Source organism: Sitophilus oryzae, unplaced genomic scaffold (genome assembly GCF_002938485.1).
Source record: "Sitophilus oryzae breed Bouriz unplaced genomic scaffold, Soryzae_2.0 scaffold_177_pilon_pilon, whole genome shotgun sequence".
Classification (NCBI taxonomy): Eukaryota; Metazoa; Arthropoda; class Insecta; order Coleoptera; family Curculionidae; genus Sitophilus; species Sitophilus oryzae.
The window spans coordinates 6,209,985-6,237,672 of NW_022146479.1; the positions used below are offsets into that span (position 1 = coordinate 6,209,985).

General features: G+C 31.5%; 2 protein-coding genes across 4 annotated transcripts in view; one reads left to right on the top strand and one right to left on the bottom strand.

Moving 5' to 3' along the window:
• Nucleotides 1-4,375: 4,375 nt before the first annotated feature.
• Nucleotides 4,376-11,989, bottom strand: LOC115882275 (transketolase-like protein 2). Of its 2 annotated transcripts, none has more exons than XM_030900233.1 (8): nt 11,971-11,989; nt 11,291-11,405; nt 7,733-8,068; nt 6,804-7,119; nt 6,514-6,733; nt 5,421-5,653; nt 4,858-5,124; nt 4,376-4,798 (listed from the first exon to the last, which is right to left on the bottom strand). In XM_030900233.1, the coding sequence occupies exons 2-8, from the start codon at nt 11,395-11,397 to the stop codon at nt 4,394-4,396; spliced, it is 1,884 nt and encodes a 627-aa protein (XP_030756093.1). In that variant the 5' UTR covers nt 11,398-11,405; nt 11,971-11,989; the 3' UTR covers nt 4,376-4,393. The 2 variants fall into 2 exon arrangements, with proteins under 2 accessions (XP_030756093.1, XP_030756094.1); XM_030900234.1 differs by lacking the exon at nt 11,971-11,989 and adding an exon at nt 11,685-11,708.
• A 2,352-nt stretch (nt 11,990-14,341) lies between these two features.
• LOC115882449 (plexin-A4) overlaps nt 14,342-27,688 on the top strand; it is a 275,684-nt gene continuing 262,337 nt past the window's right edge. The window contains exon 1 of one of the 2 annotated variants that reach the window (XM_030900515.1): nt 14,342-14,769. The gene's annotated coding sequence lies outside the window, so the exon portion shown is untranslated. Of the gene's footprint in view, nt 14,964-27,688 lie in introns of both variants that reach the window. The other variant, XM_030900514.1, reaches the window with a different exon arrangement.

Here is a 27,688-nt window from a genome sequence, read left to right on the forward strand (position 1 = left end):
AAATATAAATAAATTTTAAATAATGAATTTAATTTTTTAATTGTTGCTAAGAAGAAAACCAAATTATCGAACCAAATCAAAATATTGTCTTGTCATCATCCAGCAATAAAGAAAAGCAATAAAAAGAACATGAAGGTATTTAAGAGCTAAAACATACCTATACGATTTCTAAACAAGGAACAGGGAATTTTGGTGACGTAAGTATTTAAATGGACCTTAATGGAAAAAACTTAATCGTAAGTAGAACAAGACTGTACAAAGTGGACAATCATTTCGCTTAAAAAAATATAGACAGATTAAACGACTTTAAGGTAGGTATGTCCTTTTGCACAAAAAATGCCACTCCTTTAAATAGAAAAAAATATGTAATGTGTAGAATCTAAACCCAAAATAGATGTAGGTATCTATGTTGAACTAAGTAATTGGTTCATAATTCTAAGTAACATACAATAAAGAAAATTGCATTTCAAATAAGATAATCATATAACACACCGCATAAAGAGAAAACATTATTTTGAATACTCTGAACCCCACATTAATTTGTTTTAATCATATAATGCTGCTAACATGGTTGGTGACCATCAAACTTATTAAAAAATTATTTTATGCAGTATTTCAAAACTGTATAACTTTCCATTGTTATTTTTTCCTAAATACTAGAGCCGTCCTATGTCGGGAACACTGCTTATATAGACATTGATAAAATTATAGGACAACTTCAGATGGCATCAAATTTTAAAAAAATGTGTTCAACATTTTGTCATATATTTTAAGAACCGTTGATCCAACTTGAATGAGATTTTCGGTGTCTATGTTTTGCTAAGTGCTCTAACATTTGACTTTCACAAAAATCAAGAAAAAGTACGGGAAGGGTGAATACTACCCCCAACCCTACTTAAATTTTAGTATAAATATTTTTCAACTCCACCAACGACCGATTTTCTTTTCGTAAAATGGTCCCTCTAGTATTCACTACATTTTTTGTCTCTTTCAAAAAAGACGCCACCGTACAGAATTTTTGTGAAAAAAAATTATTTTTCCAAAGCTGTTTCGAAAAATGTTTTTTGTTACATCAGGTTATGGAGGCGCATAAAATCTACTATGCTCTAATAATCTAGTTGGCGAAAATATGGAATTTTATATTAGTATCACAAATTATATTTGACAATAAGCTTCATAAAAAGCTTAAAAAAAATAATAATTTTTAAATTAATTAACGTTCGGGTTTATTTTTGATTGATGCCCTCTCACAGACAAAGGAAGCACTCTTGTATAAAGGTTATGTAACTGGGTTATTTTGGAGTTATTTGAAAAACGGTCAAGAGAAAATATGTTTCTTTTATCGAGTTCTACCAGCCCTGAAAATATTTGCACTTATTTAAGACTCACCCTGTATAAATAAATTAGATTTTTTCCAGCACTGGAAATTTTTCTTACATACATATATATTTCTCGATGGAAAATTACAGTCGAAATATAAAATACCAAAAATATAGAAATGGAATAGTTTTAAAGAAGAAAAAAATACTTTCATTATCAAAAATAATTTGCAACTCTATATACATATTTTTCTACAAATATAGAAAATTTGGAAACAAATCGTATAACATTACGTAATAATTATTGAACTATACAGAAAGTATTAATTACCCTTTTTTATAAATTCTATGCTTCAATTAGTTAATGGTAGAATACTAACTTATTATACAGGGTGGCCCATCGAAAACGTTCCGCAAGGCATAACGGCCAGAGTCATTTTTTTTTCAGAAAATTCAAAAACACGTCAATTTTGTTTGTGAGGGTGACAACTTTTGCCCCAAAAATGATTGCAAAATCTTAGAGGGGGTGTCATCCCCCATTTTTTTTAAATGGGAAGGGGGATCAAGTGGTACCGCAATGAAAAGGGCTTTCTATTCTCTATATTTTCCCGCTTCGTTTTTGAAAATCGATCGAGTCGTTGTGAAAATATGAAGGATTGAAATTTGAAAAGTTTATTTAAACATTTATAAGAGTAAATGATAAGGATAAATACCTTCGACCAATTTGCTATTTTTTCTTATAATTTCTAGATGTTTACACATTTTTTCACTTGCCACAAGGTTGAACGCTCAGGTGCGGTAGTTGCTATAGATAGCTGTTCTGTGACTTATGCGTTGAAGTTCTTCTCAATATCGTTAAACTTTTTAACAATTATGGTGTACTCACTTGCAGAAAAAGTAGAAATAATCGAACTTTCTTTTAAAAATAGTGAATGTGGCAATTGGGTTGCGCAGATATTCAATGAACGCCATCCTGACAAAAACCTTTATGGCAAAATTGTTCGCGAGTTAGTAGCAAAATTTTGCGAAACTTGTTCCGTTATGAATAAAAAGAGACAGAGGTCCTGTAGTAAATGAAGCTATGGAGGTATTCGTATTGAGCCAAGTTGCCATGGAGAGTACGCTGAGTACAAGAAAATTAGCCAATAAGACCGGCGTGAATCGTACAAGTGTCCAAAGGATATTAAAAAAACACAAGTTCCACCCGTACAAAATTCAGTTGGTACAAGACCTCAACGAAGACGATTTTGATCATAACTTGCAATTTTGTGAAACTATGAGTGAACGAGGGGCAAATGATAATTTCCTATTTAATGTGGGTTTTTCGGATGAGTTTACTTTCTTTTCGAACGGTGTAGTTAATCGGCACAACTGTCGGTACTGGGCTGAGGACAACCCCAGGGTTTCTCACGAGGTGCACACACAAAACCCTCAGAAATTGAACGTGTGGGCTGATATTTTTGGAAATTCTATTGCGGGTCAGTTTAACGATATTGAGAAGAAATTCAACGCACAAGTCACAGAACAGCTATCTAGCTACTACCGCACCTGATCGTTCAACTTTGTGGCAAGTGAAAAAATGCGTAAACATCTAGAAATAATAAGAAAAAACAGCAAATTGGTCCAAGGAATTTATCCTTATCATTTACTCTGATAAATGTTTAAATCAACTTTTCAAATTTCAATCCTTCATATTTTCTCAATGACTCGACAGATTTTCAAAAACGAGGCGGGGAAATATAGAGAATAGAAAGCTCTTTTTATTACGGCGCCACTTGACCCCTCTTCCCATTTGAAAAAAGTTGGGGGATGACACCCCCGCTTAGAGGGTTGAAGATTTTGTAATCATTTTTGGGGCAAAAGTTGTCCCCCTCACAAACAAAATTGACGTGTTTTTGGATTTTTTGAAAAAATAAATACCCTGGCCGTTATGCCTTGCGGAACGTTTTCGATGGGCCACCCTGTATAATATAACGTCATTCTCTGAAGAGGTAAATAAAAAAGAACGCTTCTAAACTATTAAAAAGAGTTAAATATTTATTAACCTAGCCTTCATAATCATTAAAAAACCCCCTAAATAACGTCTATTATTTTAATATACACACAGACTAATGACAATAAATGAATGATATTCTGTTCAAAAAGCTGGGTACTGGTTAATCGATGGCAGGAGGCCGAAAAATTTTCAAAATTATTTTCCATTTTGGTCACTGAAACCATATAACCAAATTAGAAAGGTTTTACATAGGATTTACTATAATGACTAATACCTTTGCTAAAACTCAAATTTCTATCGGAGATTTCAGAAAGAATCTAAGGATATAAATGTTATATACCCCTAGCTGTATTATCTATAGACATTTTTCGGAAAACAGGGAACTATTATTCAATTAAAATTGAAAAAAAATGAATTAAATTATTATTCAATTAATTTTATATTATAGAAATGTGTATGTTGCATCAGTGTTTGTTTATATATTTTAAATTACTCATCAAGCACAAATTTTCAGATAAGGACAACATCCTAGAAGAACTTAGAAGTTTACGGGACGAAATGCGTATGATAAGAGAATCAATATCATTCTGTAGTAACAAAATAACTGATTTTCAGAATGAGTTAACTAAGTTAAATGAAAGAATAAAAATTACGGATAAACTGGTTATAAAACTAATTAATCTTATATTTAAGAAAACGTACTGTTAAATTATTAAACCATACATTAATAAATATGTGATCTAAAAAATTACGAAATTGCATTGAACTGAAAATAGATCATAGAAAAGCAATTATTCTTGAACTGTTATTCTCCATTAAATGTAGCAAACATTTCTTGTAACAATTCCACGGTTTAATAAGTATTTAAAAGAACCAATTTTGTCCTGTTGAAATTGTTCTCTCTATATATTAATTTTTTAAATGATACAAAATACAACACCATTCGTAAAGTAACTTTATTAAAAAAGAGTAATCCATGATTACTTGTAAATTTTATTTTAGAAAATTAATAAACAAATTACCAGCAAATAACATAGGAGAAATAAAAACAAAAACTCGATTAACAAAAGTAACATTTTTATAATTTTAAAATTTCTTGTGCAGCTAAAATAATGTGCTTAGCAGAAATTCCATAGAGATCCAAAAGAGCATTTGGTGGACCTGAACGGGGTAGCTCCCCAATGGCTAAATGCTTAATAACAATATTTCTTTCAAGTGCAGCGGCTGCAAATACTGCGTCTCCAATGCCTCCCTCATAGTAGTGGTCTTCAGTGACCACTGCTCTTCCACCAACCTCTTTGATATTCTGAATAATCGTCTTTTTGTCTAGAGGCTTTATTGTAAATGGATCAATAACACGAGCATTAATTCCGAAATTGGCGAGCTCCTTGGCTGCATTCAGCGACTCTTGAAGCGTTATACCAGCTCCAATGAGTACTACTTGATCTTTATCAGATTTTTGAACGACATTTGCTTTTCCGACCTAAAATTTTTTGATATTTAGAGAGGAAACTTCTTAGTTTATAAGTCAATGGATTTTACTTCAAAAACTTGGTCGTTGGGGTAAATAACAGCAGTTGTGGGTCTATTAACACGGGTAAATGTTATTCCTTTGGTATTAGCAGCTAACTCAATGGCCCGCTCGGTAGAAACAGCATCGGCGGGATAGAAAATGGTGCTTCCGTTTACAGCCCTGAACATAGCCAAGTCCTCTAAACCCATCTGACTGGGTCCATCTTCACCTATACTCACCCCACAATGCGAACCAACAAAATTGACGTTGGTTTGAGATATAGCACCCATTCGAATCTAAAAAAGGCATGTTCCGTATTAACATCTGCTATTAAAATAGCCAAATACTACAAGTAACTATAAAAATATTATATAAGAACTTCATAAACAAATCAAAAACAACATGTGCTAACAATCATGAAGTTATGTTTTCAGTTAATTTATTTTTTGAAATTCAATATACCTCTAGCGGTGATTAATTTATTTGACTATGTATAAATAAGTGAGTTATCGATACTTAACCTTTCAAAATAGTAAGTAAACCTGAAGTTGATAAATTATTATCTATGTATAGTTAAGTTTAAATGTGTTACCTGATCAAAAGCTCTTGTTAGAAAGCAAGCAAATGTCGAGACAAATGGTACCGTCCTATCTCTGCAAGCAGCCCCAATGGCGGTACCTACTAAGCTCTGTTCAGCGATAAAACATTCAATGTACCTTGATTCATCGAATTTCTTCAAATTTTCAGAAAAAGTCGAGTTCTTCATATCCCCGTCCAATGCAATCACTCGGGAATTGGACTGAGCGATTTTTACCAGAGCCGTTCCTGTAAAAAGATGCTTTTTACTTGTTTCAGCTCCAGAACAGCTTTAAATTGGGACAGAGTCGAGCCAATGGTTAACTAATAGAGATTACGTGCGAGACCTTAAGCTTGTAATAAATCAAAATATATGTCTAGCTTCTGTATGCACGTTCAACGGTCAAAATAAATTTATCACGTTCTAGTTCATGTTTTACCCTTAATAAAAAGACAAATTGCTCTAGCGGAACATCATCAAGGCGTATTACATTAATTAAAATAACAAATTGTTTAATATATTACTCCTATTATTTAAATTAATTAGTTTTTAAAATTTTCCTATAAAAAACATTTTTTTTTATTTAAATATATTATATTTAACACACAATTTTGCCATGTAAAATTCACAAATTTCTACCTTTTGCTGTTCCTTTTGAAATTTTTTTGTGAGTACATCAAATTTATTTGATTTTTTTTAATTATGTCTGTTGCTTTATGGTAATTTATTTTAAAACAAAATTTTTACCTATCGAAACGTTAAGTGCTATTTTGATGAGACAAATTAGTTTAGAAACAATGAAACACTGACAGGGTTTCCGTTTAGGTCCTAAATCAGTAGGGTTTTAAAAAATATATATATTTTTTGTATTCTGTTGCAGCTCAAATATCCAGATGTCCAGAAAAAAAAAAGTGTATTGAAGCAATAAACTTTTACAAGAATGGAGTTTTCTTAATACAAAAATAAAATTTAAACTTTAATACCAATGCTATTGTTGGTTGCCTATCAACAAAGAATTCAAATTCAATATTCATTTTTCATTCAATTCAATACATTGGCTCTCCCATTTAAATTAACACAGAGAAAAATACCATATGTAAAAGCTCACCATATGCAACTCGTGTTGCAATACTTTCCCCAATTTTATAATTAGGTGGAGAACTAAGTTTAATATTCGTAATATCGACAACTGGAGCGTCGTCTTTCAAAGGCTTTTGGGGATGAAGTTGTAGAGGACCCGGGTTTTTAATGAGGCCTTTTAAATGTGCCACAATACGATCGGATTCGGCACCTAGAGGTTTCCCATGCCAGTTATCCAGATTTTCAATCTAAAATATTATAAATAATCATTATATGTAAGTTCGTCTAGAACAAGGAAAAAATGATAAATATCGATACCTTAGGGAAATTCTTGCCTTTGAACGTCTTTGCCACGATGGCAGTAGGTTTCCCTTTAGTGGTTGCAGCAGTGTGTAACGCCTTCACCAGTTCTTCGATATCATGCCCGTCTACAATGATAGCTTGCATTCCGAAAGCCTCCAGCCTTTTTCTGTAATTTTCAACATCGTGGCCCATAGATGTTTCTTGTGACTGGCCCAAACGGTTTACGTCAAATATGACACATAAATTGTCTAGTTTATAGTAACTGGCAAAATGTACAGATTCCCAAATGGAACCTTCGGCGCTTTCGCCATCTCCAACTAAACAATATACCCTAAAATCAATAAAAAAATAAAATAGATTCTAAGTATTTAAATATAATTTTTTGGTAATAATTATGAGATAATCAATGTCGGTAGGGATGGAGCTAAGATAATTTATTTTACATCGTCTAATTAAATTCACTGAAATGATGGTTAATTCTAAATTCTATAATGATTGCTTATGAGAAATATTTCACTGACGCAGGACACCTAATAAATTGAATTTGTAAACTACTACAAAAGGAATGTGTAATTTAGCCTCGACTATAAATAAATCGATACTAGCACACAACACCACAAACTATACTGTCCTAGCCACATTAAAATCAATAAAGTATTTTGTCAATTGTTTGGTCCTTTGGTTGAAACTCCAAAACCATAGTTAATATAGTAGTCTCGAATATTTTTTTTAATTATTACCGTTGGACATTATAAATCGATAATAGACTCCACAAGCCACCCAAAAATTCGTAGCATAATAGAAACAAGACTGATGTTAAATAAGTGGTTTATATTAAACCCCGTGACGTTAAACTATCCTAGAGCCTAGAGCATACTGCATGTATAGTATAGCATGTGTATAGTATACTAGATATAACAACGCTTATTGTCTTTTATACCAACCTGTAATTAGCTTTATCATAGTTTTTCCCAACAAAGGCCATTCCTCCTGCGATTGACAGGCCTTGACCCAGCGACCCTGTGCCTACATCGATAAAATTAAGCCTAGGCGTAGGGTGGCCTTCAAGGTCTGAATTTAATTTCCTTAAATTTTGCAGGTCCGCCACTGGAAACAGGCCCGCTTCGGCCCAGGCGGCGTACAACGCAGGGGCGGCGTGTCCTTTGGACAGGACAAATCTGTCGCTGGAAGCGTCTCTTGGAGTGGAAATCTTGTAACGCATGGTGTGAAAAAATAATACTGACAAAATTTCTGCTATCGACGAACATGATGTCGGGTGACTGCAAAAGAAATAATTAAAACTTAATAAAAATTAAAAAAATATATTTTTTCGGGTTTGAAAGTCTTTATTTATATTTATAGCTGGTTTAAATACGATCTGAAGCCAATTTTGGAAATTATTAGTAGCGTTCTTTGAACTCCTCCCTTTTATTTAGTTTCACAGTTGAAATAATACATTAAGTCAGCAGTTTTTATGACCCATATTTTCCAAAGATATATGAAAAAACGAAAAATGTCCAGATTTTTTGTCTCTTACACTTTTCAATGGCTTTAGAAAAATAGCAATCATAGTTATAAAACTATGAAAATTTAGAACATTTTATGTTACAGAATATATATGTTAAGGTTAAGGTCCGATATCCGGTTAATGTCGACATTACTCGGTTAATCTCGAGAATAACACACAACAAAACCACCAAAAACATAACCTAACCCAAACATTAACATGTTAATGTCGACATTAACCAGACATCGGACTTTAACTGTAACATATACACCATTAGACTTAGTTCATACATACACCTTAGTTTTGTGAGAAAATTAATTTTTTCGGCCCTTGTTTTTGAACTATATTTGATGATGGTTAGAAACGTCCCCTACATTGATAACTGTTCTCGAAATGGTACAAAGATCTATATTTTCTTATTCTACGCCTTTTAATTAGCATATATAACAACAGTTTTAACAAAATCGGTTGAATCGCCAATTTCCATGACTCATGTGTATAGAAAACAGTTGAAGGAATGCCCACCTTTGGTTGTTGGTTTTTACTGATTTACTTTACTGATTTTCAACAGCCTCAGAAAAATAGTAAACATAGCCACAAAACTATAAAAATTTCAGCATTTATAGGAAATGTTGTGTAGATTCAAAATATAAATATATAATTTAATGGCGTTGATGCTTTAGATTTTTAAGAAATTTTTTTTGAGCCCTTGTTTTTGAGCTATTTTTGATGATGGTTAAAACTTCTTATACCCATTACCGTTTTCGTAAGAGTAACGGTTTAAAAATCGCCAAATTTCATAACTGGCTATAGAAAATTGTTAAAAAAATATTCATTTTTGGTTATTTATTTATTACATTTGTCTTTATTATATTTGTCACATTGTCAAAGGATTTCTTCGTATTTATATAGAACAAAGAACGTTTTTTTTAGAAAGAACATAGTAAAATTAACAAAACACTTTTATACTGCACAATAGGGTTTTTTGTCTCATTTATATTAAATGGTATATTTCAAACACAGTATATTAAAATGCGATTTTCTAGGGACGTCTGGGGTCCGCGGCCCGCGGTATAGTAGTTTGTTTCCCTTAAAGTGATACATTACTTGCACATACATATCGTTCAATACAGGTTTCGACCTGTTTCGACCACGTACGTACATAAAAACGAACCAGTGTACGGAGGGCCGCGGACGCCAGATGTCGCTAGGAAATCGCACCTTTAACCAGCAAATTTCAAATTTTGAAAATAGAATAGTAAATTTTAAACCAAAATAAAAAGTTCCAAAATATTTTATAGTGTTGGATTGTTTTTATTGCCTCAAATTAACAAAAACAGTATATGTAAAATAATAAAACTAAATTTTAGTGTCTAAACTCTTATCGGAAGATAAATAAAATAATATTTATTAGATTTATTTTTTTAGTAAACCCTAAACTTACATCTACGTTATATAGTTCATATCTTGTATCAAATTTTTACCATGACAAAGTAAAAAAGTTTAGAATCACCCTGTATATATTATCGTCTAATACCTAACAGCTGATACTGTGGCCATAGACGGTAAAATTGCGAGTGGGGTAACTCTCGAAAAATAGCTAGGGGTCCAAAAATCAATGGGGGTTCCCTTATATTCTATGTGGAATGTGTTCAATTTACCGTTATGATGTCTGTCACATACATTGCATAGGACAATTTTTTCTCTGCTACAAGGGGTAAAATACTAAATTAATCCAGTGCATAGTCTCTATTAATTTAAATGCATGGATGATTTTCTTTACTGAACGATGTGTAAGATGAAATGAATATATTTTATAAATTTTATTTTCTTATAGTTACATATTCCGAATATTATACAGGAATATATAATATATAATTATGAATAATAAAATTTAAGGGTTTGATAGTGGAAATACAAAAACCACATAGTATTGAAATATTTAAGAGATGATATAGAATGTTTAATATTTTAATAACATCCTTGATATATTATTTTCGTTTTAATTTTCCGTCTGTGTAATTAGAATATTATAAATTCACTTCATAGCAAACCCATATTAAGTCTTACAATAATTTATTAAAATTTCACATTATATTAAAAGTTCATCCCTCTATTTAGGGTGTTTTCAAAATATATCTAAAAAGACCATACAAAGAAAATTGAAAATATTTTAACAACTAATATACTTCAATCAAATTCGAATTATAGACTGTTGCTCCATCTTATCTCATTTAAGTTATCGTAGATAGCTTTCTAAAAATGCTCTACTTACTCCTTTCACTTTAAAAATTAATATAGAATATCTAACCACTAAAAGGAACGGGTTTTATTTCACATAACTCTGCCGAATTATTATTTGTATAACTGTTTATTTACTGATTTCAGATATAAATGACATAAGTTATTTATTAAACATAAATATTTTGTGTGTTATGCGATAAAATATGATACCGACCAGTGGCGGATACAGAGGGGGGGGCCCATGGGGCCCGGCCCCCCTAAAATCTGTAAGTTGTGTTAAATATTAGGCTTTTTTGTTAAAAATGGCGCCCTAAAAAGCATATCCTACATTACTTTTTATTTTGGGCCCCCCCCCTAAAATAAATTCATGTATCCGCCCCTGATACCGACACCGAAATAAAATTAAATAATTCTTTGGTATGCTGCGCTTTTAACCATCTAAACGATTAAAATTCATTTTAACAAGGGTCAGCGCGGTTACGCTAGCTAACAAATAACCTTAAAGAAAAACAATACAAAATAGTCGCTTTCAAAAAAAAATAAATAGTTTTACGTTTACTGAATGAAAAAAAGTAATTAAAAAAGCATGGAGTCATGCAACAGATGTCGTTATGCAGTGTAAATAATTCAAATATCATATTTAACAGTAAGAGCGTGTCAGAATAATTATAGTCCAGCGAACAGACCAGACTTGAAACCGCTTGATATCTTGAACCGCGTGGAGGAACCATAAAAATTAATACCAACTCACCCGGATTTCGCTGCTTGCGTAGAGGTTATAGAATGAATCCTTATTTTGTTTGCTATGTCTTTTAGTTCTTGAACAACTTTAGCTTCGAGTTTATGGTAATTAGACATGTTTAAATCTAAAATGAAAGAGTACTGTTATTGGAAAAAAAAACCGGTGATACAAGCAGCGGTTGTAGGGAGACTGAACTGAATCAACAAGTTGTTGCTCGGTTCGAATCGACAAGCCTGGTTCTAACCAATCCGTTTTTTCATTTATCAATTTGACTTTACTCCTAGTAGGTACTCATAGGTAGTATTAAATTAAACCTTTATTTTAGTAAATTCTACATTTTTAGAAATAATTTTTAATATTTTTCTAATCCTAAACGAAAAGGAAATATATATCTACCTAGTACCTAGATATTTTTATCCTCAGTTTATTCCCATGGAATAAAATCAAAAACTATATAAATATAAAATAATCGCAAACTCTACCCGGTCTAATCTCTCTGGAATTTAAAATTTCCCTTATCATGTAACGTTGCCAAACTTATTTCAAAATAAGATTTACTACTGTGCAAAAACGGATCAGCATCATAATATGTCATATTATGTGTTACATTAAAGAAAAAAAAAACAATTTTCTTTATTATCTTACATTTTAAAAATGTTTACCGGCATATTTTTAGTAAGTTAACTCACCTCAACGTTGCGAATTCTACGGTAAATATTTTATTAACTAATAAATTACCTTAAAATTAGCGACTAATAATAATAATAAATACTTTTAAAGAAAATAAGGTATATTTTACATTTGTAATATTTTCTTATACGTTTATGTTACAAATCATCAGCTTGGGTCAAAGCTGACAACCATAGCCTTGGTTAGGACATTTTAATCGATCGAAATATATATTGCAGCGCCATCTTGCATCTGCCTTAAGTAATATTGAATGGAAACTACATGGCACTGTTTTATACCAATGCTCAATAGATGGCTCCTCTGTTTATACTTTAAAATCAGAAAACAGGAAACGTCGGAATTGCAAAAAGAAGCATTAACCGATAGATAACTGAGCTTTTAACAGCTAACTGCATTAACTTCATACTAAAATTTAGTTTTCAGTTAATATTAGTTTCAATATTTTATTATGTATCGATTATCATGTAACAATATTTTGTTAATCGAAATAAAATAATAATTACGATAAGGTTATTAATTTAATGATTTAAGAATCTGATGGCCCAAAAAAACATTAATTTTTAAAAGCAATTGATAAACAGAATGATATCAAAGAAATAAAATTTCGTTAATTGGAGCTGAAATGGGTAATTATCTGAAGGGTGCAGAATGCAGAATGTATTCTAATTAGAAATATACTTTTCCTTTTATCCGGAAGGGTATGAATTGAGAGTAAAAGAAATTAATTAGTGGTTGAATTTTCCACTTACATATGTTTAAGGGCTGAAAAAATCATTAATTGGTAAAGTTTTCTAGACGTTACTGAAAACTTTAAAGCCTTTAACAATTTTTTGAAAACCATTACCTACTCCAAAAAATTCATTAGTTATATCATCGCCATAAATATAGTAAACAAATGTATTATTAAAATAAACCCTATTTAAATAACATTAAATAATTAATAGTATTCAATAACAAATAATTGTTTATATAATACGTAATAATTTCCATATTCTATTTAGAAACATTGCGGGTAAAACAGATATTTAATAATGCCCCTGAAACGGTTGCACAGGTGAATTATTTTTAAATTTAAATTCGTATAAACAATATCGGATATCGTATTACAAATAGCGCAAATATTTAGTAATAATTGATACACAACTAATTTTATTTCGAACAATATTTGTAGCACGTTAATTTGAACTAATATTGAAACCTACCTATAAGGTTTAGAACACATTAAATTTTATCAATTTACTCTAGTAATTAAAAAAAATAAATATGGTATAAAAAATATACTTTTTTATATATTATATTCAAAAACCCTAACAAAGGAACTACAAATGTTTTCTCAGTCAGATACGTCTATATATGCGTATAATATTACTAGGGGTGGCGACGAACAGAGTATGTAATTGCTTTAACATAAATTATGTGATATTTATTTACCACCTGGTCTAAATTCGTGATATAGTTAAAGGAAGAAAAAGAAAACTAAAATAAAATTCAATGTTTAGAGGATATGTATTTTAAAGAAACTGGTTTACATAACATCACTGAATTTTTACAGTTATATTTTCATACACATAGAAAACATGCGTTATTACCTCCTACAGAGTGAAACTTTATATTTTTATACCATTATACAGTACAGGCGCTACTAAACCCTAGCGCAGTTGTCAGATCAAACGTTCAAGTAGTGGTAGACGTTAACCGTAACAATTAATAGATGACAATGTAATTTTACGTCAGAATTCAGTCTAATATTATCAGCAGACCACCGTCTAATATGAAAAAATTTAAAAATAATAACAAAATGTATGTAAATCTAAAAAGAATTAGAAGCACTGAAAATCAGTAGATATCTTTCTAAACCGTTAGACTCGACAACACCGCGCAATAATCTCTGTTGCTCTTTAAATTTCATTGACTGTTGCCAGATGCTGATAATTTTATTTAAAAATGCCCTTAAAAGTAGACTTAGAAGAACTATAGCTACAAAAAAGTATGTAGATTAAATATATTTTGATATAGGTATATGGAGGCATCATGTACATGGCCAGGTAATTAGGTATATATGTTACGTTAGAATATAATGTATCTATAACCTAACATACGCCTATTTTTTTAAATCTAGATAATTAATTGTAAATTAAAATTAAAATAATTACAAAAATTCTAATAGATTATTACACAGGATTTGTTAAGTTACCTGTATTGTTAACTTTTAATCAGTGTATATGTATTTAATATACACATGCATATCTTATCTTAGTAGTTTACCTATGCACATCAGTAGGACTGAGTAAATTAATGGAACCTTTTATCTAATCTGTCGATTATAAGGAATGTATACCTATATGACTCATTTAAAGGAAAATTCTATTCAGTTTTAAAGTAAGAAAGCAAAGTAATTCAGATTCAGACAAGTTCGGTCTTGGGAAACCGTAAAGCTCGAAAGAGAATTAATACTTAAACGGCGCATGCGTCATTCTGGGTGGGGTATAGTTTCTTGCGTTCGGAATCATGACGCTAGTCCGCCAGTCTTACGAATCCGACCGAATTAGTATTTTGCTGTCTCTCTATGGGGGTTGGTTGTTTCGAGGCGGAACGTCACACAAGTCATTGCATTGTTGTTATTTATCACTAAGTCGGTGTTTCGAGTAAAACATTAGCTTTTTTCAAAGGAAGGACAATATTTAGCCATCCAAATCCGATTTTCAACGAGCAGACAGTGAAAAAAACGGTGTTTGTGGACAAAACCAATTCTAACCTGTACGCTTCGGATTCTGTGATTTTTTAATTAGTTTTCAGTGGTATGTTAGTATTTTCTTAAGTGTGTGTTGATGTTTATCGATGTCATAGGCTAACTACGTCAAAACTACCGGCGAATGTGTTTCTGTTTGCATTTTTTTCGTGCCAGAAGCAGTGTCGAAAATTGTCGTTTAGGCGCATGCCATGTGCTTTCACGTCCAATACGACCCATAAGCCAAAAGAAGTCTCCTACTAGGTAAAAGAAACAGTTTCCAAATAAAATTTAGAATACATAAAGTAGAAGGTTGAAGTTTTCTTTAAAAACAAACAAGAAAAACAATTCAGCGCTGACAACGCCACGTACAGCCGGTGTGTCATTGTAACAACTGACTGACGTCCAGTCTTGACTATATACCGCATTCCAAAGGCTGCCCATGACTTTTATTATTCTGACGAAATACAGCTTACCTTATGGTTGCTTTGCATGATCTTATTTAACCATAGTACCTTAAATATGCTTACCATAACCTTAATTAGAGTATCTTTGAAGTATTTTGTTGAGTGTATAATTTTTATGTCGGCTTTATTCGTTGTCATCGAAAGTTGAATTAAAAGTGACAGTTAGTTCGTTGCACGGCATTCTTAATGTATGCGTAGGTGTGTTCAGTTCTTGCTCAAACCGTGAAGATCCTATTTGCAATCGATAAATACCACAAAACTGATATAATAAAACCATATGTCTTTTCCTACTTTCAAAATATTTATTATTATATCTATATCCTCAAGGAATTCCCACACTTGCATTTTTGTTGCCTGATAGATAATAGAAATAGTTTAACTCAATTACTAAGCCCGTAAATATATTATTTTGGCACAGGCTTAGTGTTATTTAGAAGTTTACTTATTAACTAACTTCTGTACATATTGTATGCATTCAAATCACTTTAGCTAACGCATTTAATTTAAAATATATACAGATAGGTAAGGTCCTTGACGAGAAACCACTCTAGAGACCTTGATCGTTTAAATCAAAGAAACGTTTCTGCATCTAAAACTTGATATTATTAGTCAGCATCGAGTTACATAAGATAAACTTGCAGATTCTTTAAATATATTCCCACATTTCCCACTCAACTCAGAAGAAATACATTTGCAATATTCTTTCAATGAATCACCTTATAAATATTATATACATGTTCGCGTTATATGATTTTTTTTTGGAGACACATCGTAATGAAGATATTTAAAATCGCTGAGTATTTTATAATATGATATATAACATACTAACATGCTATGATTCATTTCTCAAACGCTAACAACAGGTACCTGGAAGTGTGTAATTTTATGATAAAAATATTGTAATGTAATTAGGAAGGAAGTTAATAAGGAAGAATAAGGAATTAATAAGGAAGAAAGTTGGTATTACGTCAATTTTTTGGAGACACATCCCAATGAAAATATTGGAAATCCCTGTTTATGTTATAATATTATATATAACATATTAACTGGCAATGATTCATGCCTCAAATGCTAACAGGTACCTGGAAGTGCGTAATTTTATGGTAAAAATATTGTAATGTAAATGTAAGGCAAAAGATTTAAACCATTTGACAAAAATTTATATAGAAAAAACGATTACTCAATGTAATCGTTACTAACTCTCCAGCCGTAGGACAATATAAGGTTTTTTTCTAGTTCTTTTTAGTAAAATTTTCGAAATATAAAAGATGAATAGATATTCTTCAATCCCGTTCATTGTTCTCCGTCGCATGTTATTTTTCCCCTGTCTCAAAATATGCCCGATTAATGTCACACCAGTACATTTGAAGCTGGATCCCATGACAGAAATTAATATCAGTTTGGACAATGTCATTATTTTTCTCGGATCACACTTTTCTCGTATAAAGGATCCACTATGGAGGGTATACCGAAAATTAAATCTAATTCATAAAAAATTGCCCTCTTATTTTTCAGTTTTAGTCTTCAAGGGTCATTTTCGGTCATTCTTTCATAGTCTTTAAATCTCTGAGATATAAAAAACGTGGTATTAATCAAGATAAATGCCTAAAATTATATATTTTCTATATTTATTTTTTGTAGTCAATAAAACGGGAATATGTCTTATATTAATGAAACAATTGGCAAACTAGATAATTTTGGTATAAATTTAAACTATGACTCAAACTGTATAATGAAAAAGAAACATTATTACTGATAGATTAATAATTTAAGAATAGTTAGGCTTACCCTATCTACTGCACTAAACATTCTCCTGATAATATAATAGAAAACTTTACCTGATTACTTGGCAACAGGGCTATAAAATAATAAACTAGTTAAAAATCAGCAGTTCTCAAAAAGTTAGGTAGGTTAAGTATATGGGGTAAGTTTCTCAAAATGTTAATTAAAAATTACAATTATTAGTTATAAAAATATTGTTTCTGTGAAGTTAGGTAGGATTTAATTCTCAATATGTATAGAAGTATTGTTTTAATAAACGAAAAACCTCATATATTGTAGTTTTTATTAAAACATATATACTGGAAGAATGTACAGTATTCAAATGCTCTTCTTTCCAAAAAAACTTGGAATAAAGGATTGGGAAAAGAAATTTCTGAGTTTCTTGATGTTTTAGAAATAACGCAGTTGTAGTAAAATGTATATTTAAAATTTTTATTGGCTCATTACATCCCTAAGCTATAGTCAGTAGAGAATGACTTAAAATAGCTTTTCCGGCATATGTCTTTTATGGTTTAATTTGTACACATACAGTATAATCACAGAAACTGCAGTTTTGGCTATTTCTGCACTCTCAAGAATGACGTCTATTGGGAAAGTGGTAAAAAAACTAGAGTTACCGTCAGTAAAACACTCAAGAGATTAAAATCCACTATGAATTTAATTATTTAAAATCGTTCAACATATTTTTACAAGCCAAACAAATGTTTGTTTTATGAAAAGGTTAGGGAAGACTTTTTTACGCGACAGGAATGCTTAAATATTATAAAAATGTAAATCTCCCGAACAAAGGGCTACTCAACCTAAGGGAAGGTATATTCCAGGACCGTTATTATTTTTAAATTTAAAAACCTTTTTAAGTTCTTAGTATATTCGAGAATTACCTTAAGTCGACTTTAACCCGGAAAAAATGTTGATTCTTTTAGAATGCGTTTGGCCTGAAGTTATATATGTATGTAAATTTTGAACAAATACAAATATTGTATTATCGACAGATTATGTAAAGATTCGAGCAGACACTAAAGCCTCTACGATGAAATATGTTTATTATCAGAATAAATACCTTGGAGAATTTTTCAAATATTCGGCTTGTTTATACTAGGCAAATGCTTAACCGTCTTTTGATGTTCACTAATATGGAATGTTATTTTTAGATTTAATATTTATTACTTTACCTGCAAAAGAATACATAATCGCATGTATACCGTATTATAATAACCAATTAGATAATATATAAATAGGACTACTAATATTAACCTATATATATATATTTAGCATTAACACATTAGATTAAATTTTTGAGGTGGCTCTCGCCCTGTTCCACTGCGACATGTTTAGATCTATTGTTAGACCTCTTCTGATCTCTAGGTTACATTTTCCATTTCAATCCTCTTTAAACAGCTGAACCTCATAAAGCTGAACCCTTCATAAAGCTCTTTATCAATTGCCTATCATTGCCTAATACAAACATCCGCACATTTACCTGTTCTCTCCTAGCTTCTTCAGTTTGACAAAATCTGCACATAGCTTCGTCCCATCAGCTTAAGATGCCTATTAAGATTACAATGCCTATTAGTGTTAAAACATTGTAGTTAGTTAATACAGTCTTTCTGTCTTTGCTTTTCATGTCTGCCGTAAATTTTGGCCAATGTTTTACTATGAACTTTTTCGCTTGACTCTGCCCTGGTGAATTTCTCCACCATTCTGGAGAGTTTATTACCCATTATTTTGTGGCCATTCTGGTTATTGTTTTTGCAGCTGCTTGGCAGAAGTGTTTTGAACCTATGAATGGCACTGATGAGCATTGTTTCGCAATTTTTCTGCCGATTCGTTACCCCTATAACCCTCCTACCCCGGTACCTAGGCTAACGTAACATTACTACGCTCACCCAATGTATTTAGAGCACACATATAGCCTACATTAAGCCAGTCCTATACGATACTTCTAACGTTGGTTCCAACTTTGGCATAAGCTTGGACAATATAGCAATTCACAAGTGTGTCTCCTACACGATGTGGCAAATGTCCATATGTCCAACGTTGGAAGGTGTTTGACACATCGCATCGTGTGGGACCAGCTTTAGTCTAGAACTGATCTCCATGGAACCGAGTACCTTAGGCATTGCTAGATAGCCAATGCAGTAAAAATAGCCACTGAACGGTGTGTTCCTTCCTGCTTTTATTATTTATTCTACATAATAATGGATTGTCTCTATTTCCACCTGGAAAATTCTTACATCTGACGTTGAAAATTCTTGTCTTACGGGGAAAGTTATTCCTTGTTTCAGTGCTACTCTTCCAGCTCCTACGCCTTCCGGCGTTCTTTAGTCATATGCCTCAGCTTGAATGGATACATCATTTATCCAGTCTTCCCTTCTATAATTATACTAGGTATAATTATGCTAAATTTGTCCTTAAACCAATACCTTGTCTGTCTTTTAACGGTTCTATTACTTTCTAGTTCTTCTATGTGCCTTGCTTATGTCCTTATGACCATGTAAATATTAACCTGTGCATAACAAATCTGGCTTCTGAGATTCATTTAGCATAAACGGAGCTACACAAATACTTTCTTGATAATATTGAATTTGTGGAAGTACTACATTTTAAACAATTTGTTGGAAAATTAATGGACATTAAGTGTAAGATGTTGAATAATTTGTTTATGAATTTAATGATTGATCAGTTATCTAGTAACTTGGCAACAGAACTGATGGACAACCACGAAATGGTAAAAGCGGTTGTTTTAACAATAAATTATTTCTTTGCTAAAATGTTAACGAGGAGTAAGAAATAAAAATTATTATTTTTTAATTAATAAAACCTGCCTGTTTGGCTATAAAATGAAGCAAATTAACTAACTATATATTAAGTCGATGATTAAATAAATACAATAGTATTATAAATCAACATATTATAAGAGCTTGAAAATTCTAAATAATAAATATACAACGTATTTCTTATTTCATTATAAATAATTAAATAAGAAATAACTGTCAACCGTATTGTATTATGACTATATTTTATACTTCTAAACACTCCTTGTACATTTAAGTAAGCACAAAGCTTAAAATTATACGTTTCATGTTAGTATTTACCGAAATCCGGTGCCTATCTCGCCTCAGGATCTTATTATGTCCTCTCAACCTAAATATTCATTTTCCTCATTTTTGCGGAAGTATAAATTTGTTTGATAAGTTTTAGAACGCCGTGGCAGCTTCCTTCTACTTTCTTCCTTTTTTCCATTGCTTCCTTAAATTTAACATAACCATATGTAATCTCAATTGAGGTCTTTTTGTATGTGTATTTTGTATATAGTTTTTGTATTCTATTGTTGCACAATTTGCACATACATATGGTGTATGCATGTTTGTTGTAATGTTGTTTCAAATGTCTTGGAAAACTTTTATTTATTTTTTTACAGTTTTTTATAAAATATCAAACATGCATACCTCTGAACAGCACGAGAAGACCAAACTAACCACCAGGTTTTAAAATTCTAATAAAAAAACAAGTAAAGGTTATACAGGGTTGTCCGAATTGTATTCGGGAAACTTCGGTAGCATATTGTAAAGATAAAAATAAGTAAAAAAGAATTTTTCTAGAAAAAATGCGATAAAACAGTTCCTGTTGAATCTTTGGCCACAACATCCTTTCAGATTTATTATTTCAGACTAATAACTATTCAGTCGACATGTATAATTTTTCTCAGTTTTAACATGTATTGGCTATTTCCAAATATCTTGAGAACCATTATTTGCAGCGACTTTTACCAAGAGACCTTTTTCAAGTAAAAAATTACGGAAATTAATATTTTTTCACTCAGTAGTGTAATACAGGTACGGACAAAAAGTTATTACTCTTCATAACTGCAAAAAATATGTAGGTGGCGTCACCTACGCGTAGGAGTCACATTGACATCGAAATCAAGTTTCTCATGTCAAAATACAGATTTTCATCCAAATATTGACGTTGGTTCAGAAATTACTTGAAAATAAAAGGAAATAAAAATGAAACCTGTACACCCTGTATCACCGAAACGAAGCATTTTACGACATAAATTTATACGGACTTTTTTACTTATTTTTATGTGCATAATATATTACCGCAGTTTCCCGAATACAATTCTGACCACCCTGTATTTTTGTATCACGTGAAGAATGCAAATTCCCACAAAAGATCAAATACGGACATGCCGTCGCAGACGTCCGCAAGTCAATAATCCTAAAAATAGAAGAACATAGTAAATTGGCCTAATAATGTACAAAAATTATTTTTATTATCAATTAAGTACAAAGTTTCGAATAATTAAATAGCAAAAACAAACAATAATTATCACTATTTTCTTAATGTTATTCCTGTGTCTATAGTATTCCGAGATTAATAAAACCAAAGAGCAATTTTTCCAACCATTGAACTTATTGAGTAACTTGATATGACGATTTCTTTTTTTATGGTACGGATTTTAAAGGAATTTTTTCGAGGGTATCAGAGCGTTTCAATTGATTTTTCTGTAGTTTTTTGTTTATTTTTAATTTCGCCGAAATCAAGCAATTACACGAAAATACCTTTCATTTTCTAACAAATTAACTCGAAAAATTGTGTATTCCATTAGCGCTATTTCGTGTTTTTTAAAACGAGCCCATAATTGTTTAAACAATAAGGAAACATTGCATGGTTGAACTGAATGTACATATGTATGTTTTGATAATAAAGAGTTAAGGATTTAAACAGATAAATAATATCCGGTGTAATTTAAGATAATGCATTTAACAAAAAGAAAGCGATTTATTTATAAAATACAGTGGGTGGATGTATTAAAAATGCGACAACGCCACAATAATGACTTATTTTCTTGATTTTTTACTTTTTGTGTAAAAAGACAATGTTCAGCTGTCATTAAATAAAAGTGGCAATTGTCTTTAACAATCATTATCTAATGAGGTGATGGTTAATAAAAAAACTCGTTGTTGTTAATATTATTTATATACTATATTTCATGTCTTTACCTGGAAAAATTTTATATTTCTTTCAAAATTAAATCAGTAAATCTGACGTTCCGATTGTTAACAGGCGAGGCGGTTGTTTGAAATTATGTAACATAGCAGAGTTAGTTTTGAAATTTCCGTTATAGATTACAAATTTCTCTATGCCGTATTTAACTTAACAACCCGTCAATAATTTAGCCACATCTGAAGCTGATTTTGCTTATTAGATCCGCTGATATAATTAAGTAAAATGCTTTCTATTTTAAAACTCGTTCCACAAACAATTCTAAATAATATTTATCTTCGCAACATTAAACAGTCAATATTATTAATGAAATTATCTGGATTGAAAAGGAATATTTCTCGATTATGTTATATTATTCGCTTTCACTTTCTTATCTGAAGTGCACTTTAATGGTATATAAATATTAATTGGTTATTGTTAAGACGGAATTCATTGAACTTCAAAACAATTAGCTATACAGAGCAAATCATTTTCTAGATAAATATATCCAAAAGAAATAAGAATATTGGATCAACTATCGTAATTTATTTACACAAACGAGAGGCTAGATTTTTTGGTCTGTTCGGTATTAGCTTTGTGTGGGATTAGCTTTAAAGCCGAAAAAGCTTTCAACACTAGCGCGGTAAATTTAACCAAACAAAAAAACGAAAACATTAAAGGAGGGTTATTCTTTTTTACACACACACATTCTGTTTATACTCTATCTATAAATGGAGAGGTGATTTTTTGAAAATGTAATTTTTTGGAGTAATTTTCAAACTAATTCTAAGTAAAATTTAGATCCATATTTCGAAGAACACAGATGACAAAACCTAGTTCTAGGTAACTCTAATTCTAGGTCTCTAAACTTGGCCCCCGTCCAAGATTTTAATATGTATGATAACTTTTTTATTGAATGAACTGGAACACGGTTACACAAAACAAAATAGAACTTTAAAGGTAGATAGAGCAAATAGATTTGTTTGCAATAGTATTAAGTATACTATTTTTTGTTAAAGGGAATTATATACTAATTGATATTTATTTATATGTTCTATGTATACTTAACTCGTAATAATTAAAGTATAAGCTATGTTAGATCTCCAGAATAATCCGCTACCAAAGAAGTCAAACAAGATGGTTAAATTTCTCCAAAGTCGGTCACAGTAAATTTGGAGAACCTTCTCAACAAACTAGAATGGACGAACCAAAATATGGGAAAACCAAAAATCTTAAAATAAACGGAGAATAACTGAATTATTTAAGAATTGATTAATTTGCCCTAATCGCTAACAGCCCTGAAGAGCTAAAAGTGTTTACAATTATGAAAATAAATTAATAAAGTTTATAAACTTAAACTATTTATTAAAAAAAACTAACTAAAAAGGAATATAATAAATTGGAGTCGTCTATTCGTTTTAGAAGTCATCCGCAGTCCATATCATTCGCCAGTTTCTAACCGACTCACTACTGCGCTTGCGTTGACGTCGCTTTATACTCGGCATGGTCCTGCGCGCGCTTCCCCTACAGGCGCGATCCCACAAATAGTTCGGTCAATTGATACACAATTCTTGTTCACTACTTCTGGCAATTGGGAGAACATTCTAGTGATTCCATCACCTTAAGTCTAAAATGAAACTCGTTTAAAAAAGTGAGTTGGTATCACAAGTGATAACGCAGGGCTGTGAAACTTGGACATTGAAATATGATTTTATAACCATTCTCCAGGTAGTAAAATGGTCTAGAGAGTGATGTATGCTTGGTATAACAACGGGAGATCACAAGAAAATATAGTAGCTAAGAGAGAATATAGTGGCTAAGAGAGAATATCAGACGGGACCTGCAGAATTAAAAATCCCTCAAAACGAAGGACAATTGATGGTCCACAAAAATATACAGTTGTCCTCGAAAATTATATGATCAACGAGATTCCCTAATTTAAGATGGAATACCGATATTAAAAAACAAGCTGGAACAAAAATGGCATCGTGGAAGAAAATGTCACGGTATCTAATACAATTACAATAAAACTGAATATTATAATAAAAAAATATAGGGAGACTCCTTAGTAGAAGTAGCCCCTAAGAGAAAAACAAAATCTTTTAAATATTCCGTCTAAGGGACACACTGTATACTAAGTTTATTGCGGTTTGGTTAATGCAGTGGAACCGAGAGAAAAAATGCAGAATACAAATTAAGTTATTTTAGAGGGAAGTAAATCGGCCGCCAGGGTTGAAATAAGGTTATTTCCCGTATATATTTTTTGCAAAGGATAAAGAAGCTCTGGGCGAAATTTTATTTATTAGAAGGCAGTTCTTTCCGCAACGGCTTCCCCTGTGCAGGGGTCACTTAATCTATTTACGTACTCTGAGGTCATTTACTGCGACCACCTTTGTGCGGGGATATAGTTTCTCTTATTCGAGGCGAGTGAGCCAGGCTTTTTCTCGCTGTTAATAGGGGGCTCGAACGACCACTCAAGGGCCTATACAATCCTATAAAGTATTTATGGCTTTAAAAATGATTCAATACCTTTTCTCTACCTTCGTCTCGCCAATATACCCGGTTCCAGTTTATGATTTTGCAGGGTTGAAATCAATTATTTCATAAATTGAGACTGCCATAAAGTTTTCTTACTCCTTTTAAATATACAGAGAGTTTATTTTAGATATTTATTAGAACCTAGCTAAATATTTGAGGCGATATTGATTGGTTATTTTAGTCATATCACCGATTTCCCGATTTTCATAAAACTGCTGTTATTTACTAATTAAAAAGCGTAGAATGAGAAAATATAGGTCATTGTATTCTTACGAGAAAAATGGACGTAGGGGACGTTATATCCATCATAATAAAGAGCTTAAAAACACGGGTCCAAAAAATTAATTCTCTCACAAAACCGAGCTATTAATGGTACGTATACCTTGGCGCGCTGCGCAGCGAACGCGCGGCTTCGCCTGTATTGTACGTGTTTTCAAGGTGCGCGCCAACCGCTTGCCAGGAATCGGTTTTTCGATGCTCCGCTTACTATGATTGTTGTTCAATTGGGATTCCGCGCTCATTTATCAGTGACTATGTGTGTTTTCTTTGAATAAATAACCGTTTTTTTGAGTTTTTCTCTGAATATTATTTATTAATGGAGTGTTCAAAGAGCCGCACTACTCATCACTAAATTTACGTAGTTCTTCTCGGAAGATAGAGGCATGATTAACAACTAAACGAATGTTCGCGGGATTTCTATGGATCGCGGGATGTTTGTTAAAACAATAAAAACAATGCGTCGCCAACGCTCGGCGCGCGTTCGCGGCCCAGCGCACCAATGTATACATACCATAAGCTTTAAGGGTATATTATTCTTAATTATTATTCTACAGAATATTTTCTAGAAGTGCTGACATTTTCATAATTTTCTGACTAGGTATGTTTACTATCTTTCTAAGACCTTTAAAATGTGTAAGAAATAGCCAAAAACGGAAAATTCATCATTTTCGTCATATCACAGATTTTGTTAAAACTACCGATATTGTGCAGTTATCAGGAAATAATTTAAAACTGCTCTAGGTTTACCTATTTCTCTACGTTATAGTTATAAAGAATGAAATATAATTACCTATTATAATAAAACATATAGCCAAACCTCAGTTATCAGCTCACCCTATACATCCCCAGCAATCTAAAGGTGTTTCACACTTGGTTTTATTATGTTCCTCTACTGTAAGTGCTCTAGAACTGACCTTTGGCGTGTCTGTAAAAGTTTAAAGCTCACGTTTTGAGTGTTTTTGTTTTTCTACCTTCCATAAATTCTATATCTACGACGATAGAACTGAGTTTGATGTTATGTTATTTAAGGAATGTCTTCCGTATAAGTTTTGATCCGATAATGATCGATCGATCATTTTCACAACCGACTGAATATATAATAAAATTTCGCTTTTCAAAATTTATTGTATCGATTTATGATTTATATATGATTCTATCCATAAAAGATTCGTTTAGAAATTCCTGTAAATGTTATTAAGATTTAAAGAAAACGATACATGAAAACAACACATATTTTATAGACTTATTTCAAAAATCGCTAATTATATCTGAAGATTTGAATATTTCAATCTATATATTATATTGTTGACTTAATGAGAATATGATTGGCATATAATTCAATATGACCTAATGATTGGTTTAATTAATTACCTGTAAATGTCAGCAAGCAATTAAGCTTTCAGTTACAAGTTCAGCATTTAGATATATTTTTTAGAAACTATAATAATAATATTACAGTTGGGAGTTGGAACCTTTGGTGTTACAACAGCAAAATAAAACACTAAATCACCACAATACATCAAAACACTTTTACTTTTACACTGGACGCGCGTTTTGCTAACCATATCAGCATCATCAGCAGCTGATTAAAACTTAGTTTTAAACATATTTAATATGGTTAAACAGTGTAAAAGTAAAAGTGTTTTGGTGTATTGTGATTTAGTGTTTTATTTTACTATAATAATATATGTATATGAATTTCAGTTAGTTTAGTTTAGTTTTTTTTTACTTTAAATACCGATAAATCATGTATATTATACCTTAACCACGCATATAAACAATAGTGATTTACGTTCTTTGTCACTGAACCCAGACATGCTAATAATGAGCACTAATTATCACTTCAAGTAAACTTTTCTTGTACTTTGTATTTTTTTATTGTATAAGACTTGCACATTACAGTTATTCTTTTATACCTTAAAAATAATATGATTATACCTTTAAAGATTCGACAAATTAAAGTATGAAATTGTTAAGCGTACTGTAATTCCATCGAACATATCGACCTTTGACAGATTTTGCAAGTATTTTTTTTCTTTGCGTAATTTTCTCAGCATAATTTCTCTAAACCGTTTGCTTAAATTAAAGTCATACATTGGTCGACCCATCGTTATGCTTGAAGTCATATTTCTTCCTTATAAGGAAGTACTTCGCTCGAGCATGTCAACGTGGACTTATTAGGAAACATTTGCAATACCAGTACTACATTTTCTATAGCACGAAAATCTAAAAATATTTTCCACCATTGATTTTGTTACATTACTTTAGCTAAACTGAAATATTGATAATTGAATATTCTCTCAACCCTAAAGTTTAATATTTTTTCAGTAGCAGTGACTTCAAGTAACTATTTTAAAGTGACCATACGAGGATTGTCTATTATATTTTGCATATAGAGGTAGAAAAAAATTGCCGCCGGGAGGCACGTATAGCCGCCCATACTAAAATATGTTAATAAAAAGTTGGTAGGCAGTTCTTTTAGTTTCAGAGTAATGGAATTTTTCCAATTTTTTTTATCTCAAAAACTGCGACTTTCACTGATTTTGATGTTATTACAAATTTTGTTGCAAATATTATTCATAATCTTAAATTGAAAACCGCGGTTCGCTAGCTACTGTAATTTTGGAGTTACAATTTTTTTAAATTTTTAACCCCCTCCCATACCCCCTGACCAACCCCCCACCCCCACCAAAAACTAATGCCCAGATTCTCGGGTGCCACAGTATTTTTGTACCAAATTTGGTTAAAATCGGTTTAGCGGTTTTTGAGTTATCGTGTTACAGACGGACAGACAGACACCATGAAAATATTTTGTATTTAGGTAATTTATGACCCAAATAAACTTTTTTTGTCGATCTTAATAGCCTACCATACCTGTTGGTATGGTCGGCTAAAAACAGTAGATAACTTTTAAACGTTATTGTTTTTCGAAGT